Raw genomic sequence first — 19150 nt, forward strand, 5'->3', positions numbered from 1 at the left:
CATGCTGAGAATGTGATCAATTCAAGCTCTGACTCCAATGAACTAGAAAGTATAATATAATATAATATAATATTCAACAACATATACGTTGTATAAAAAGACAGCCAATCTGTATGAACTTTAAAAAGTAAAAACACTTACCATTTTATCTTTTCTTTTCTTCAGAAATCCTTGCCATAGTGGCATGCACACTATTGAATCTTCTCTGGCAGACATGTTCACCTGTTGCACTTCTGCTGATTACTGCTTGAGCCCAGTGTGACACTTGATAGACATTATCGCATCACTTCCTGTTTTTGGAGGCCCTCTTTCAGGTTATAAAACTACTCAATTTTTTTTTAATTTTTTTTTTAAACATAAGATATTATTTTTGTTTATACCGACTAACAAAGATGGTAACTCCTCAAACCTTCATCATTATTAACGACAGTTATGTAAAATACGTTAAACTGACTTACGTGGACGATGTACGGCATGCGTTTGTACATTTCTTACTTTTGTACTGACAAGCGCATGTTGAGACTTCCTACTGAAAAGTACAGAAGCAATGTTGAACAAACATTATATGTCAGACAGCTCTATAATCACACCGTTTATTGTAAATGTCTGAAAGGTCAGAAATGAGTACAGCAGCGTCATGGTTTTGAACTGGGAGTTTTGCAATGAATAATACAATGTGCCGTTAATCAAACAAAATAGATGCAGTGGTAGTAGTAGTAATAGTATTTATTCGTATAGATAATAGTAAATATTTAACGTGGAACCTATCAACAGAGTTCTCATAGAGACCGTGTCCCATTGACCTGACCACAGAATCTACACTTGGGCCCTTTCTTGTGATCTTGTCAACATTGCGGTGAAGCTTATCGCTTATTCGCTGCATTAGTGTGTCTGTGGGGGTCAAGGGCAAACCAGTAAACAAATCATAAAGCTAAAAACAAACCAGATAATTAAAATAAAAAATAAAAAAAATAAAAAATCCCTTGTATAGTGACTGCTGCATGCAAGGTCAAACAGAATATTCTGACTGGCAAGTATGACATTAATAAATTATTACAGTTGAAACGTGCTCAAAGCGAAATGACCTATACAAGTGAGAAATGGCTTCGTTTCTGTGCATCTCCTGTTATGTGCGTGCATACGAGTTCTGTACTCCCCCCCCCCAGTTTTCACTGAAGCTGTTGGTATTCCTCAGCGATGTTTACATTTTATAAACGAAGCGTTCCATCCTCTCGTGCCTCTGCGTAGACTGTGATAGCAGTCTCACACCATCTAATACTGATCTGAGGAAAAATAACGTCATTTAAAACCAGTCCGTCTACGGCAAGAGCCGTCTGGAGTATTCAAGCACGGCTGACACACAAGACGTTTGATATAAGAGAACGGGTTGAAATCAAAACTCCAGAAGAGAGGAGGGGGGGAAAAAAAATGGGTGCATGGATGCATGTAGGTTCAAATATATAAAATATAGCTATCTATCATGATACTACTAGCTTTCTCTTAAAGGGGAATGACTGGGTTGGAGGGAAGAAGTTTTTTGCTGGATAGAGGATTGCAGTCGCGTGCTGCCTGTAACTGATCACCGGTGCTTGAGGAGCGCTTTATACATGGCGAAGCCCAACACTGCGAATACTGTGGCTCCGACGCTGGCTCGTAGCCAGAATGTAGAGTTCTTCAGATCAGCCTGGGTCATGTGTCTGCATCAGAGAAAAGTAGAGAGAGAGAGAGAGAGAGAGAGAGAGAGAGAGAGAGAGAGAGAGAGAGAGAGAGAGAGAGAGAGAGAGAGAGCATAAATAAAAACATTCTTGATTCATTCACTTTGTGGGTAAATGCCAAATAACAAATCAATGTGTACTTCCTTTCTCTTTTCTAAAACGTACTATGTACCATACAGTTACTTCTGCACCATGTCTTCAGTGTGAAGGTGTTTCTAATGAACACAAAGGGAATTTCCCCAAAGTAACATTCTTCTTTTTGTCATCTGGCATTCCCCACTCACTCAGCCCCAAGCCGTCATACTCCAGCATGCTAGGCGCAGAGGCATGGAGGTGAACGGTGATACTGACGTCTACTGGGCAGGGAGGTGGAGCAGTACAGTTCGAGCAGAAGCACAGAAAGAGAAGTGAGCAATTATCAAGGGCAAAAAAAAAGTATTAACGTGATAACGAACACCCTGCTGAGATGCTCAGGACAAAAAAGAAGCAGTAAAGAACGAAGCAAAACAAATGATTATTAACACCATGGTTGCCAAAAGGCGTCACACATTTCCTTTTAACATCTGCTCTTCTGCCTGGGTGAAAGGAAAAGGAGCATACAACTCGGCTACGGTTTCCCGAGCCTGCTCGGTCAGAAACCTCTCTTCATTTAGACCAGAGTTTCAGTGTCGGGTAAAACCATAAGAATCAAGCTCGACCAATCAGACTGAAAAGCACCATGACAATAGAAACCTACAGACTCAAACAGCCAGAATGTTCTGAGAACCAACTTGGTCACGAATTCATCAGTACACACAATCACAAAGCGGTCCAGGTGAGGACGGTGTTTACCTGGACACAAATGGGTCGGACTGACGCATCCATGTAGATTGAGTCCTTTACACAGCTGACTGCGTGCATCTGATGGATGAGGCTGGATCCTCATCAGCCAAATGACAAGTGTCCCTTTCGTTAAAAAAAAGGGCCCCAACCTTCTGCACATGCATACAGGACGGCAATTCAACTACCATTCACAACACAGCCACCACTACATGCTCCACACAAGAGAAACACAGCAGAGAGGAAAAGGCCGAGTTAATGAACAGATCGACAAATCGAAACACAAAGCTCGCTGTGCAGTGAGAACCTCCGACTGATCACGGGTTTGGATAATGTCTGGTCAGAGTGGCGAGTGTGTCATCTAGCCATTCATGTACCCAAGCACAGACACCAGAGTACACCACGCCTTAAAGGGAGAGTTCACCCAAAAATGAAAATTCTGTCATCGGTTACTCCTCATGTTGTTCCAAACCCATAAGAATTTCGTTCATCTTCGGAACACAAATGAAGACATTTTAATGAAACCTGGGAGATTTCTGTCCCTCCGTTTGCAGTCCAAGTAACCACGACGCATGCGTGTTGTGATGACACGAGAGGGACCCCCCCTCAAAAAAAGTCCTCCATCTCCATGTCAAAATCAGCACTTCCAGGTCCCGCTGCATCGCGTGTCAACACAACACTCATGCGTGTCGTGGCTCTCTCTCTCTCGTGAACGCACGCCAGAGATTTATGCTGAAATGAATATTTGGAGAATAAAGTCTTGATTATAGTTTTTTTGCACACACAAAGTATTCATATCGCTTCATAAAATTGGGATTCCTTTTTATGATGCCTTTATGAACTTTTTGGAGCTTGAAAGTTTTGGTTACTTGGACTGTAAACGGAGGGACGAACGTCTTATGGGTTTGGAACGACATGAGGAGGAGTAACTGATGACAGTATTTTCATTTTTAGGTGAACTCTCCCTTTAAGTAATGCCCAAATATCATTAATCATGTTCAGTCCTTTAACAGGAAGGCAATAAACTACTGAGAAATGCCGCCATCTACAGTAGGGTTTTATATAAATCAGCCACCAAACACACACAAACACCAAATCAGCAGCCAGAAGAAATTACATCACAAGCACAAACATAGTTATGTGAACAAATCAAAGTCACAAGTGTTAAGAGTGAGAGGAATTAACTATTAATCCACCGCATACATGCCAAAATACACCCAGTACTCTTCACAGTGTGAAACAAAGTTCGTGTCTGTAACAGGTTAAGGCCAATCCACCTGATCTATTCAACCCTATTACAGTCCAGGTAGTGAAACAGATAAAAGCAGGCATGCTGGCAGGGTTAGCATGAGGTGAAGTGATGCAACACGAGAAGGAATAGGCCCAGCCAAACACATTTGAATGAACACCTACAGAGGGAAAAAAATAACCATGACGACACAGGACATAATAATAAAAAATTTTTTTAAAAAAGGGAAACAAACGCATCAAAATAAAGAACTGATAGGGTGACCAAACATCTCTTATAGTTTCAGGTATTGTGTTAGCAAGGAAGGACCAACAAGAGACAGTTCTATTTCTGTATAGTGTGTGGATATTCCCACTGACTCACTATACAGACGTGTCCGCTACCAAGTAACTAAAAGTCTCTTGTAGATCTAAACTTAAAGACTAAACTAATTTACTCTATACTTATTCTCACGTCAAAAGATGTAAACGTATTAGTTCATAAGTTGTTAGAATGCTGTACTTGCACAAAGAGCACAAAGAGAGTAAGGTTCAAGATGAAAAACAAACAAACAAAAAAGAAATTCTAAATAAACAAACAAACAGACAAATAAATAAATTCAGGGAGAACTGCAGCCTTAAAAGGATAAAATACTCGGCAGCTACAGCACTGGCAACAGAATGATGGATAAAAAAAGTGAATTAGTGCAGTTACTGTTTGCATATCCACCTCAAAATATTTCAACAAATAAATAATTAAACTACAGCTTAAATGGAAGAAATAATTCATCTAATTATGTTGACAGCCAACACCCTGAATTTATAGTAACTCAAGTAATACCTTAAGGGCTAGTGTTACTAATACAAGGAAAAAAATAATAAAAAATACCACATGACCCATGTTAGTCATGCAGTTTTAAACAAGACCTAATATCAGTGAATCCCCATGCATTCATAAGCAACAGTTAGAGTAGTCAAGTTGTTTTTCTACCTTCAGCACTAAAATGGCACTAAATTGAACTTCATCAATCAATCTTTCAAAAATAATGGACCAGACCAGCGTGGACTGTGGCAGAAACCTGGTGAGTTTGACCATAATAGTGCTTTTCCACTGGTAAAGCAAGAGGTGGAAACGAATACTTTTAAAATATTTTTTTTATCCAGTTTGGTCACCTGACAATTTCTACCCACCAGCTAGCTCTCCCCCCCATCACAAACTACTACTAACAGGGGAGGGTGAAAGTTTTTCAAACTGATGCTCATGCTGAGTCACAACACAACGTAACACACACACGGCTATCCATCCTCTACCGAATACATCGAGCTCACAGACGCCCACGATTGATTAGTTTCACTGTCACGGCTCACAGTAACGCCATCCCTCCCACCAGCAAGCATGGCCAAAGTTGCTCTCTCGACTCCAGGGAACGGATGGCTGTGGCATTGCTGGAATTTGCACTCGCAATCTCTTGAAAACACATCAATCTGGAAAAGTTTCTGATGCCAGATTCCGTTGGTTTCTCCACTGTCATGTGACCCACTCCGTAACCAAGTACTTGTGCTAAATCTTGTTCTTGCCAGAAGACCAAGCATACCAGAAGGGAATATATGGTTAGAGCTTTTCAAGTAAGTCTTTTGACTAGTCAATGCAACAGTCAGCAAACTGCCATGAGTCATCACTTGAATCAGAAATACCACTAGCTAGAATCACTTTTCTACCGATGAGAGTGTGGCACTGCAATCTTCAATAGTCATGTCTGATAACATTCTGACCCCTCAAACTCCACCTCTTCCACTCGTGTACAACCAAAGCGCAGAGTAAAAAGCAAATCAGAATTTTGAAGCTCCTCCATCACTGCTACTGTTCTTAGTGTTCACGTTAATAATCTTGGCACAAGGGGGGGAAAAGAGAAGAAGAAGAAAAAAAGCCACCGCCTAACAACCTCCAGAAAACTGATGGACACAGTTCTGCTAGTTTCAGAGTTAGATTAGTAAACTACGTGCTACGCTAGCTAGATTAGACCACTAGCAATGGGTGGAGCTGAACCGTGCTTTGAAGTGACGCATAAATAAAAGGAAGAACATCATACTGGGCTGACACTAGCAGTATAGGATTGATGAATAATGCACCAAAGGCACACATCAAAGACTACAAAGACAGCATTAGATATACCCCTATACAGTTTAGTGCTTTGTGTGAAGGACACCCAACTACAAACCTAGTGAATACACACCCACCACAGACAGGTCTCTTAACAAGGATCTATACAATAGATAAAAACGGTTTAGAAAGACCTAGGTATTCAATACAGAATAACCCAACCATGTGCGGTGGATATGCAACGCAAAAACAGAGAGTAGGCATGTTAGGAAACGGAGGTTAAAGGTGGCCATAAAGAGCAGGAGGAGGACAGGGCTGGGCTTAGAGACCTGTTCACAATGACACTGTAGAGTTTGGCCCTGACCGAACGCAGGAGCTCACTGTTCAGCAGGTTCTGACTGATGCAAAAAGTGCACCTGTTGCAGGCACACATGCAGCGGAGCTTGGCGTGGCTGCGGAGACACACACACACACACACACACACACACACACACACACACACACAGGAAGAGGAGATAAGAGTCATGTATGATGCACGATCATGAAACCTGCCGCCCAAAGGTTCCTGTTCCTCTTTAAAGATCGGCGCTCTTGCCCTTCTACAATCACCACTTCAGAAAAAAAAAAAATATATATATATAAAAAAAAAAAAAAATTCACAAAGCAGAAATGGAGGAGCTCAAGGAAGCAAAACCAGGAGAGTAGCATCATTATCAAATTATCAGCATACATATAGTTCAAAAGCACAATTACACTCTTAACAGGGAAGCCATTTTCCACCATATCAGTGGTCTGCTTAATATTTTCGCAGCATGCATGACCTCAATCTTGTCCAAGATTGGCAGGCTTCTGGCTTTTATCTTTAACTGATAATCTTTCACAGTCTGTAATTATGAGATGTGTTTTTTTTCTAAAGATCATTACGAATTATATCTGATACCAGTGAAAAATAAAACTGGTAATAATATTATGGAGCGCATCTGATGTAAACGTAACAAAACAAAAGCAGCCTACCAAAACTCCTGCTCCCATTTAGTCTGGTGCCAGTGACTTGTCTTGGGTCGTGTCTTCTCCAGGTGTCTCGCCTGACTGGGTGGGATGACCTGAATCGGTTTAGCCTCTTCTCCATCGTGACTCTCACACTAGTGACTAACACTGCAAACTATTGACCTACCGGCAACTGCTCGAAAATCAACACCTTTGCTCTCCGGTATAGCGTTAAAGACAGTTGTGTGTTTATGTCGTGATCGCAAATCCACATTTCATGCTGGATTATTTGATTCCTTTTTATTCAAAACTGAAATGTTAAGTATTCATATAAACACCATTTTAAAAAAAAAGAAAGAAAAGATAATAGACTCCACATGACTGGGACGTGCCACAAAATGTCCAAGACCATTCACCCAGATGTTTCAAACGTTCAAATAAGGTCTACAGAGTCCAGAGACAAAACCACGCTAGCAAGAAAAGCTTTAAATACTCAAGAAAACTTTTAATCCATCTCAAATTAAAGATACTTCAGGCTGGTCGGATTTCAGCGCTTGTAGACTGGTTGAAGTAACCCATAAATTACAGATGTTCAATCCTGTTTTATTCGCAGGACTTTGTACTACTTCATCAATTTACTGTTATGTCGAACAGCTTCTTTGTAACGCAGTTAAAGAGACTCCTTGTTGTTAAACGAAAGTCGATTTTTCCTCCAACAGCGACAGCGACAGTTTATTTGCACAGCTCAGTAGACTGATTTAATCGACTCGGCCTCATGAACAGCTCTGCCTTCAGTCTTTAACGAATCTTTTTATGGATATAGATTAGAGAAAGCACCGCTCTGACATCCGTATTGAATCAATATCAGCAGAAAATAATGGGCTACACATTAGAGGGAGGAAAAAAGAAAAAGAACTAAGCTGATCTGAATCTATAACAAACATTCATTATTAATAGATTCCGCAATACTAACAAATAATAACAGTTGCCATCTAAATTACTACAAGAGTCATGCTGATCCATCCTTAATACAAATGAATGTTCTTTTCCCCCAAAACCCATAATAAAAACACTATATGTCTATTTCAAAAACACAAAAGCGGTTGAATAGCTATAGTTCTCCAACATTGCTTTCACAAACATGCAATGCAATGCAATGTAAATGTTGAATGGACTCAACAGGGGTTACAATGCACTTTTAGATTCACGGTTTAGATGTTTTGGTTCTTCGTTACTTTGTCTACTATATCAACACCTCGCGTCTGATTTGTTTGTCGAACTGAAAAGGTTTCCTAAAGAATAGAGCGAAGGAGAAAAGGTACACAGGGGAGGAGGACAGGCAGCCATTAGAGCCATGCAGGATGGTGGAAAGGTGGTGAGGGTAGGCTGAGGAAGCTTTACTCACGGATACATGGCCATGGTGGTGAGTTTGGTGTAGATGTCTCTGCTGGGCGCCTCAGCTGTGTTACAGGTGAACTGCTGTGGCGGGTGCAGCTTGTGCCTCCTGCAGAAGTCCAGAGGAGTCGTGCTGTAGTGCTGGCGAACCTCGTGCAGGTCTGACTTGGCGGCGATAATCATACATGGAGTCTTGCTGTCCATGAAGTATTTCTGTGGAAGCAAAAAATAAATAAAAATCACAACATGATAGCACTGTGTATTATTTAACCCTTTAGTTATACTAGATGTAGTTTGTAGTTTAGTAACATTATAGAGACAAATCTTCTCTTCCAAATTCATATGCGTAATCTCATCGATGAGCACATGTGACAAACCTTATAGGCCTTTGCGCAGTATTCAAAAGAGCGAGGATTACTGATGTCATACACAAGGCAGACAACATCACAGGCCAGATCTGCTTCCGAGACGAAATCAATGTCTGGGAGAATCTCATGCAGCTGAGAAAGACACAAAAGACAGCTTAAGTTCCATGTCAATCATTATATCTGTGGATATATAGGAATTCTGATGATTGCAATATTTCAACTTACAAGCAAATACTTCTCCTGTCCATAGACATATGCGGTGCTGATGGCGTAGTAGGATTTGTGGTCTTCTCTTATCTGCTTTTGTCTCTACAAGAGGAAAACACACACACAAAACCACCACCTGTCAAGGTTTCCTGCCAACAAGGTACAGGTGCTTAATCTGGAAAAGCTTTGTGCTTTTCCACGGTAAAGGATGACATCGGAACCTTTTGAGACGGCATCATTTGTCACTGAGGAACCTTCGCGACTGCCGTAAAATAAGACATGAAATAAGCCTTACAAACTTTTTGATGCTGAAAAATATAAATCAGTGGAGCGAAGAAAAACAAAAACACCTGTTTTATAGGGCTGGGGAGAAAATATTGATCCTCCGATTTTAATCATCTTCAATATAACTAAACGATATCGATTTGGGAAATCCCAGAATCGATTCTTGGTGCGTGTGCTTTACTTGAGAGGATGTAAATATTATCTGTAGTTCTCCTCTCGTCCTGAAGATGTCGCCATCGGTCATGTTTTGAATTTTGAAAACGGTTTTATTTCTTAAACATGTTTTAAGTCCTTAATGAATTTCACTGTTGCACATTTACAATGTTTTTATTTTATTTTTACAGTAATGTGCAGTTTGTGCTAACCTTGTATGCACATATTTATGATTTCTTGTTACAATGATTGTTACTCAAAATAAAAGTAATTAAACATAATTGTGTGAGCCCTATTATAAATGTGTATTTCAGCTGAGTAGGACGGTTTCAGTTACCAGCATTTATATTCAAACATGGATTCCATGTCTGCAAAACTAACATTTGAAATGAAATATTGATAACTAATCGATACTGAATCGAACTGAAAACGAATCGAACTCATAAATAAGAATCGAATCGCCAAATTGGTCGCAATACCCAGCCCTAACGTTTTATAAATAACTGCAGTTAACTACGTAGGAGCGACAATTCTAACTCTAAAGCTAATAAACATTCTCCATTAAATAGCTAAAAGGAAACCAGGCATGTATGCATCTACAGTCTTCTAGATAATATCTTTGTGCAGTGTACTCACAGCTAAGTTCCTGCCCAGAAAGGCCTGCAGGAGGCCACTCTTGCCACTCCCGCGTGCTCCCAGGACATTACACCGAAACACACTGCGCTGGGTCTGCTTCTTCTGCAGGTCAATGTGCTTGTTCCTGGTGACTACACCACACAAAACAGTCAAAACATCTAGTCTGTCTGTCTGACACACATACACACACACACACACACACACACACACACACACACTCTCTCTTTTTCTTACTTGTGATGGCAGCAGCCTGTGAGTCCTGCTCATGAATGATAGAGTAACCAAGGTAACCCAGATATTCCAAGCAGCGCTGTACATCCAAGTACGTTGTTAGCCTGAACGATAGATTAGACGTCATGTAAAAAAAGGCTACCTGGGGTATAAAGGAGAATGAAATAAGAAGTTCTGACCGACTCTTTAGATCTTCTGTTACTTACGTCCACTGAGACAGGTAGCCCTGGTAGGTGATCCAGCCCTGGTCGTTGGTGTACACTGTATTGTTGACGTCAGGGCCCCAGGGCATGTAGGGGAAGACTTTAAACAGATCTCTCAGCTCCTCAGGAGACAACGCGCAGTCTCGATCCTGAAACAAAGCTCGGCTTTATCTTGACTTTACTGGGATTCAGATGGACTTACTTCCACACAACACCATTCAAAACATTAAGTCTGAAACATCTCCACGTGCCCGTTTTGTCACACTACCTGGCCTTTCCTTATTTATTTACTCCTAGACTAGAGTTACGCACCCCCTAAAAACAGACCGAGCGCGTCCGGAATTGACAGACTCACCTTGTCGTGCTTGTCAAAGACACTCTGCAGGAAGAGGTACGCGTTGTGGTTCAGCTCTGTGGTGCAGTGTGGAGGTATTTTTAACCTGCGCAAACAAGGATGGTCTCAGCTTACAAGAAGATTTCATTAAATCCTGGCACTAACAGACACGGCTGTAACACGGCGCTTTACAGAGCGTAAAAACAAACCGGTTAAACTCACGTCAACAATCTAACAACAATCTAGATCTTTATGTAACGATCCTTACGTGAAGTACAAGTTTGATTTCTGACGATTTATTACTAAATCTTTCCAGATCAATTTGAAAAAAAAAAGTTACAAAAAAAAAAAAAAAAAAAAAGTCAGGAGTCAAGATTCCTGGTGAGCATTGCTCCTTGCTAATCATGGCTAATCATTTAAGCTCATTTTAACGTTTTAAGCTCTTTTATTCAGCCGAAAGAGCATTTCAAGTGTTGCTAGGTTTGGGATCTCTCTCTCTACGCACATCCCCAACAACAAGAAATTATGAAACAGGATATTTCACTCAGGATTGGAATAGGGATGCATTATGCACTCAGAAAAACACTCTTCTGCTCTAATAAAAAGCAACAGTATATTGTTTTTAGCAGGATGCCTACTTTGTTTGCACCCACTAAAGTGCTGATACTAAGACACAAAAGGACAGAGACTGGTTTGTCAAGGAGCAATTAGTAGTGTGTGTACAAGAGGAAAGAAAGTTACATAAACAGGTTTGTGTATTGAAGCTTGTGTTTAAAACTGCATTATTGGTTCAGCAGCACTGCACGATTTTACTTGTGAATACGGCCATAACACCGTCTGGGACTCACAGCGGAAACAGGTATTCCTGAGTGAGTTCCAGGTCATCGTCATAGCCGAACCTTCGGAGCACAGTCCACGTGGTTTCATGCCTACCTCTCTGGATAAAGAGAGTGTGTAGAAACAAGAAACCTGGCAGGAGAAGAAGAGCACACAACCGAGTCAGATATGCATATTTACATTTAGTCCTTTGGCAGACGTTCTCATCCGGCGTAAATTTACAAAAGTTGCTTCAGGGGAATGTTTCCTAAGTAAACTAGGTGTTAAGGTCATGCTAGGAAGCCTGTGATGAAACAAAAGAAAAAAGAAAAAGGAGCGAGCTATAAAACAGTGAGGTTCACGTCCGGCAGAGCTGACCTTTAAGAGTGAGGCCTTTGTCCCTCACGCCATCGGTCATGTTTCGCCGCACAACGTTTTTCACGTCCTCCAGAGCTTGAGGAGCAAGCGGCATGTTAAAACAGGTTCTCTGTAATAAAATTTTTTAAAAAAATCAATTAAAGAAAAGAAAAAAAGAAGACGAAGAAGAAGAAAAATGGGGCACTCTGCTATTAGACGAAGCAAGTCTGCACGAGTAATTTCAATATTAATAATGAAAGAAAGTCAAGCTCTGTGAAAGATATTAAGAACGAGGTCCGTACTTGGAAGAAATTGAGCTCGTGGTCATTGAGAATGCCGTCGTTGTCCAGGTCAGATATTTTGAAGATGCGAGTAAGCGCTTTGATGCAAGAAGGCTTCATCTGCAACCAGACCACAGAGATTTCATCTTTAATCATATATATTAATAATAATAATCATCATCATCATCATCATCATCATGTTTATGCAAACAACAAAACTACACTAAGGTTTCGCAAGACTGGGAGAAGGGGACGTTTTACGGGGGAATCGGTAATGCAATAACAAAAGCAGAAGAACTAAGCTGGACTCCAGATGCAAAGCTAAAGTGTTCTCGAGTTTTTGTGGCCCTCAACATCCAGTAATCTCTCACCTCCTTTTCCTCTGGGCAGTACAGGGGGCCTGTAGGGTGCAACACGGCCTTCTGGGCATAGTAGAACAGCTCCGAGATATTCTTCAGGTTTTTTGCAGAACACTAAAAAAACAAAAAAACAACGTTTCAGATGATGGTTAGGTCAAATTGTACTTGTTGAATTACAAACACTGTTAGAGCCCAATGTTTAAATCCTAGCTAAAAGGACAGCTTTACAAAATTAATGTGCCCTCCTTGTCCAATATTTCAGTTATATTCATTTCATAAATTGGTAAGGAATAACAGTGCGGTTACATGTAAATAATCCATGCTGAGGTGGTGTGAAACGGCCTGACGCGAACCCGCCCCGAAGCGGATTCTGTTTATATAACCGCATGGGTTGAAGTGTTTTATTCCACTTAGATCAGTGTGTTTTTTTTTTTTAACATTTATTAACGAACAGCATATCATGCTTTTTAATGATTTAAAGTGACTTTCAATGTTATGGAAGAATATCCACAACAAATATGGACTCATGCTATAGCAGTTATAAACAGTCGTTCCCACAGTATCCTTTTTTCTCCTCGTTCTTGACGTTAAAAAAAAAAACCCTGCAGTCTTTTATGTTACAGAGAAAACGGAAAAACACTGGTGTTGTTGTATGCTTTTCTTTTAATATCTATTAGTGTTAGATTATGTGGAGTGCCGTCTTTACAAGTCCCTGTGTATGAGCTGTTACATTAGAAACTGGGTGTGTGTGTGTGGAGGGGTATATAAAATTAATCCACACCTTCGGACCAATCAGTTTCAACAATTCAAACAACACTGTGGTATAATGCATAATGATAAACAGTCGATGCAGCTGTAATAATAAACACATTACAGTCTGATTTACAGTCATTTCAATACGATGTCAGTCCACAGAGGGATAGAATTAATAATAAATATAAAAGCCTTTCTTTGTGGTGTGAAGAAAACAGATGGAGATCATAACCCAGCCTAAATGTGATTTACTCCACTCTATGTCAAGCCCTACGTGCATGTAGTCTTGTAAAACCGGTCTCTTAATTTAGACTGAAACTTATCTCACCAGAATTTGGGCTGGTTGCCACATGCGCCACCAGGTGATGCCCGTTTCCTCCATGATACTACTGCATGTCTGCACACGCTCAACGTCTCGGACCGAAATGTTTCCTAAATTTACTCTGGCTTAAGTTCAGAAAGACTTTCTGAACACAGATGTAGCCCGAAACAAAATAAAAAAAATATATATATATTTTCTATGCTATGGAAGCTTCTACAGAAGCCCTAAGAGGCTGTGCATTATTATTATTTTGCTTTCTTGGTTTCTTGTGATCTTGACATAACGAAAAAGCCGTTTTCTCACGACGTCATTTTCTCACGAGAAAATCTCTTGCCTTGTGAATGGGACTGGTGTTGCATGCAATGACAGACTACATGTTCAGGGTGTTGTGTATCGTCTTCTTGACCTCTCAGCCTCCGTAAGACACTAATGTGGAAGTTGTCAATCACTCACAGACATAGAGCTAGTTCAGCTTGAGTGAGACTCTGATCAGAGTAAAAAAAAAAAAAAAACTAATTTGTTCATCCATGAGGCTGCGGGACTGCGTTAAGCTTTCGCTGCCTCCAGAACAATAACAACAACATATGTTGAGTACACAGATAAATGAAGGCACAAGAAAACTACTTCTGTTATGTCGACATCAATTCGAAAATCAATTCGAGATCACAAGAAAACAACTTTGTTAAGTCGTGATCACCCAAAAAAAAACAGAATAAATAAATAAATAAATAAATAAATAAATAAATAAATAAAAATAATAATAATAAATGGCCTCTTAGGGCTTTCATATCCTTCTGCAACATTCATTGCAAAAGTTCCCATGCTTGTCGTGTACTCTGGAGAGCTCTACTTACCTCAACACAGGTCTCAATTTCTGAGTACTGGTTCATGATGGGCAGAATGGTCTCCATGCTGCTGTGGTCCACCAGGTCTGACTTATTCCCGACAAGAATCAGGGGTACTCTGCAAAATGCAAAAAAGTTACATCACGTCTTTACAATCAGAAGCACATTAGCAGCAAAACTGCTGAAGGAGGCATGTTTTCCCATTCATCAAAGCTTAACACTGTTTAGGGTCCAAGCACTGAAACTTACTGCTTTTCTTATGATGATTTTGACACATATTGCAATGGTGAGAAAACATGGTAAAGCCCCGAAACTCAAAACTACACACTACAGTATAATCCTGATTACTCAGGGAAGTGAGAAGACCCACCCTGGCCTGATTCTATGACCCTGCAGTGCAGTTTGATCGATATCTTCTGATTTATGAATCAGACTCTTAAAAAAAAAAAAAAAAATCAGATTTTTTCGCTTGCTTCAGCCAAACAATAACGCCTCGAGCACTATTAAACTCTGCGTACTCAGACTTTCAGCTGATTTACACGATATGCAAAACCACCTTTAAAAAAAAAAAAAAAAACGTCTTCCTAGTGTGTTCAAAGATTCTCACAAAATCTGTTAGAATATAATATTCACAGCCTGCTGGAAAAGAAAAAAAAAAGATGCTTCCAGAAAAGCCGATTCACATCATAATTTATCTTTGGCTACTTTAAATGCATTAACATCACATCATTTGTCATACGACCGCCATCGCCTCGTCTAATTCTAAATAGAAAACCTCGCGTTTGTGTTTCTATCATCACTCCCTGTGTTCAGCTTTTGAAAGCTTCTCGGATTCCCCTGAATCGGTAAAGCCACGCGTGCCAACAGAACGTCCACGGTCACACTCATAGGTCACGTCTCTGAGCAGGTGAAACATCTCCAGGCGCGTAACACCTCGTATAGACTGCAGACACAGCCGCACACACCTGCTGTCCTTGTCTGTTCTGTCGTTGATGAGGGGAATCCAGTGGCTCGTCACCTAGAGTCAAGCAAAAAAGGCTTTAAAACAGCAGTAAACCATATTCAACTAACAAATAAAACAAGAAAAATATTACATATAATTATCTGATTTAAAAAACAAACCTACCTTCTCAATAGATTTTTTGTTGTTTACCGAGTACACTATGCAAATGACGTTCGCCTGCAACAAATAACAATAATAATAAGCAGAAGAATGAACTAAATAGAGAATAGAGTATATACATAATTGGAAGAAAGGTACAATACAATACACACATACACATACACGCACACAACCGGTCAAAAGTTTAGACATTCTTTATTTTTATTATTTTATAATAATAATAATAATAAAGTGATCAAAACTCTGGAGTAACACAAATGGGACTATGGGAATTATGCTGTGATAAAAAAATGCAAAATAAATCAAAATAATTTAATATTTTATCATCTTCAGAGCAGACGCCCCTTTCGCCTAGAATTTCCAGAAATGTATTCTTGGCGTTTTCTCGACCGATTTCTTGAGGAATTTCCCCGAGATGCTTTTCCGAATATTTCGCTCTGAGCCGTCGGTTTAAATAAAATTTTTTTTTTGGAAATAAAATGTTCGTTTTCTAACGAAAGGAATGAATACGTTGGCACGATTATATTTTTTGTCTACGACACCGATATCAAACATTTAATCACACACCTTCAGGTCAAAAGCGTTTTAACATCACGAGAAACATTTCGGTCGGGTGTCCACAAACTTTTGACCCGCAGTGTGTAATTTAGTTAAACTGCCAGAAGTGCTGCATTAAAACTGCAACAATGACGGACTGTTAAACTGAAAAACCTGTAATCAAATCAGCTCCTTCTAGTCAGGTTTTAATTCTTCTTATTATTTTTTAAATGTTATAAATAAAATAAAGAAAACTGCATCATGACATAATTTATCATGACATTTATATTATATCGTTATATCACAAAGCCCCAAGTCTGATGACGTGTTTACATCCAGAATTCAGCCTAACCCTAAACATGTCAGTGAAATCAGACTCACCTTAGAGATCTCTTGGTACAGCTGTTCATCAGACTGCTCTGCTTCTACACAAGAAAATAAGATCAGCTGATAGAACAAAAGGAAACAGCTCACTAGACCTGTCAGGATAATTACGTTACCGACTTATCGTGCGATACACGGACGTGACCTCGATCATTTTTCCTGACTTTGATATCGTCCACTGTGTTTACACGCGTGTTTGTTTATATAAGAACGAACGTCGCCAACATCGTCGTCGTCTCGTCCGCTCCGGGGCTGTCGAATTAACATTCGAACTTCAAATATTCGTCGGATTTAAGATATAAACGCGCGTTCGAATGCAAAAACTCTGCGTTCGAATTTAAGATGTGCAGCGAGCACTAGCGCCGATTTTAATCAAAACGTACTGTTGAAAAACATGACAAGATATTAATGCTTTTTTTATAGGAAGAAAAATGTAGAAAGAATAGTTCTAGCGTGTGAAACAATCCAGTCGTAGTCAGTAACGTCGGGGTTTGAGCCGCTTAATCTGCGTGAGCTGAATCTGAACAGCGGTAAACTGAAGCGCTTTACTAGCGGGTTAATGAACTCACACAAACATCCTATACACATATGAGATTAATCAGACATTTACACACAACATACACCTCGTATTACAACTCGCTTCTGCACAAAATGACACGAATACACACGTGAACTCGGTAGAACGATAAGTCACATCGTGAACACGCTCTTTCCGTAACGACGCCCTAAAACGCCGACAATAAATAACTAAAGCGTAAAGAATTCACAATATTGTCTTACATTGTAAAGTTATTTCAGGAAATCAGGTTTTCACGTTTTTGTTGATAAATGTTTAAGTTAATATATAAATTGTGTGTAAAATTAGTTTAATTTTTGCATTTTCTCTTCAACTAAAATGCCATCAACACTTGATGCCATTTTAATCAGAGAAAAATTTACTAAAAGGAACAAACATGACATGATGAAATATCGACTAAATTTAAAGGATGTTTTCATCAGAAGACAAAAAAGTCTGTTGAGATTCCAATAACAATGTCTGAATATTATTAAGAGTTAAAAGCTCATGGCTCTCTGAAAGGGTGTACTTGCATTATTATACTGTTATATTATCATTACATCAGCGGCATAAAATGGTCTTAAAACGACAATAATATCGTTGATCGCAATTATTTCTCCGACAATATATCGTCCGACAAAAGGAGTCATCGTGACGGACCTCAAGCTCAGGAGAAGTGGAAGAGAGAATAATCAGATGAATAAATAACCCCGGCAGAGTGTGTATATAAACGTTAGTCCCTCAGCGGCGCTCAGAGATGATGTAGGACTGTTACCCGAGTAATCCACGATGTGTGTGGGCACTCTCTCGGGGGTGACGTCCGCAGGAATGGTGATCTCCTCCGCACGCAGCGGGACCTTAAGAGCAGCGAAACAGCAGATGTTTAAAGTGCAGGTTAACGTAATGAAAAGGAAGCACGGATGTGGAAAGAGACCGGTGTACCTCGTCAGGGAATTCTTCACTGACCAGCGACATGATCAGCGACGTCTTCCCCACTTTAGCTGCGGAGAGGAACAAATAATTACTCAGCAATCTTCTGGAGTAAAGCCTGTAACATTACCCATGTCTGAATACTAACTGATCCTAATCTTCAGAGATGGGACAACTCTTGTGCAAAAGTTTGCACCCCCTCATGCATGCATATTATATATATATACACACACACACATATACACCACTGTTTTCCCAGGACCTTCTCAGTTTCCTGTGCTCATAAACACAGACATGTCAAGCAATCTGACGGGGTTGACCAGGTGTAAGTGTGTGTGAGTCAGGTGTGTGTGTGTGTGTGTGTCAGGAAGACTTCGTTGCTCAGGTTTTAATCGCTTGTGCATCAGTGTGCAGGTGATACTCTGGTCTTCCAGAAGCAGGATTATGAAACACTGCTATACATTTCTGATATATATTCTTCTAAAGGTGTGAAAACTTCTGCACTTCACTGTAAGCTCCATCTGAACGTGGAATAATACAAGTAGTGCATTGTCCGCCTAATGTCTATTTAAAGTCTGAGGATGGTTTTCCAGCCCAGAGGACCCTTGTGCTAATGCTGCTAATGAGACCTGACAGATTTAAAAACCCGTGACTGCGTCTAAAACTACACAATAGTGCACAAAACTACACAATAGTGCACAATACTACACAATAGTGCACAAAATCGACCTGAGGCGTCATGTAGCTGAAGTTGGAGGCAGGCGCGTGCAGCAGCTTAGCTATGTGGCTACATTTAGCTCACTACAGAGCACCAAGAGATTTATTCACTTACGTTCCCCGACTAGTAATATCCTCACGTCCTTCCTCATTCTTAACGACGTGTGTCCAGCTAAAACAAACACGAATCTCCTTCAAATAGCATGTAGCTAACCAGCAGCACCTTTACTGTACTCCCGCACTGTGCTCCTTCTGTAAGGCTACGCTAAGCTACACTGGGCTAAGCTAATGACACGGGGCTGCGCATGCGCAGTTCACTCGATTGGCGCTCTTGTAGGGCAAAACGGACGGAAGTCGGCTGCTTGTTTCTGAAGTGCGAGTGCCACCTTAAATGGTGTGTGCAGTAACGATACAGCGCCTATAGAGGGCGCTGATTACATTTTTTTTTTATCCATTATACCACTCAACACACAATAATAAATTTTGGTAGAGGTAGCACAAATAGGTTT

General features: G+C 40.2%; 1 protein-coding gene across 3 annotated transcripts; it reads right to left on the reverse strand.

Moving 5' to 3' along the window:
• Positions 1 to 579: 579 nt before the first annotated feature.
• rhot1a (ras homolog family member T1a) lies at positions 580 to 19006 on the reverse strand. Of its 3 annotated transcripts, XR_006980948.2 has the most exons (21): positions 18757 to 19006; positions 17937 to 17995; positions 17770 to 17851; positions 16436 to 16479; positions 15521 to 15574; positions 15360 to 15412; positions 14404 to 14512; positions 12487 to 12588; positions 12137 to 12235; positions 11856 to 11964; positions 11510 to 11630; positions 10683 to 10767; positions 10331 to 10476; positions 10128 to 10228; positions 9894 to 10024; positions 8838 to 8921; positions 8622 to 8744; positions 8255 to 8457; positions 6192 to 6314; positions 2547 to 3943; positions 580 to 1697 (listed from the first exon to the last, which is right to left on the reverse strand). XR_006980948.2 is itself a non-coding variant. In XM_017454477.3 (20 exons), the coding sequence occupies exons 1-20, from the start codon at positions 18791 to 18793 to the stop codon at positions 1580 to 1582; spliced, it is 1983 nt and encodes a 660-aa protein (XP_017309966.1). In that variant the 5' UTR covers positions 18794 to 19004; the 3' UTR covers positions 580 to 1579. The 3 variants fall into 3 exon arrangements, 2 of the variants coding, with proteins under 2 accessions (XP_017309966.1, XP_017309968.1); XM_017454477.3 differs by lacking the exon at positions 2547 to 3943 and having other exon boundaries at positions 18757 to 19004; XM_017454479.3 differs by lacking the exons at positions 2547 to 3943; positions 6192 to 6314 and having other exon boundaries at positions 18757 to 18996.
• Between the last annotated feature and the right edge of the window lie 144 nt (positions 19007 to 19150).

Source organism: Ictalurus punctatus, chromosome 24 (assembly GCF_001660625.3).
Source record: "Ictalurus punctatus breed USDA103 chromosome 24, Coco_2.0, whole genome shotgun sequence".
Lineage (NCBI taxonomy): Eukaryota > Metazoa > Chordata > Actinopteri > Siluriformes > Ictaluridae > Ictalurus > Ictalurus punctatus.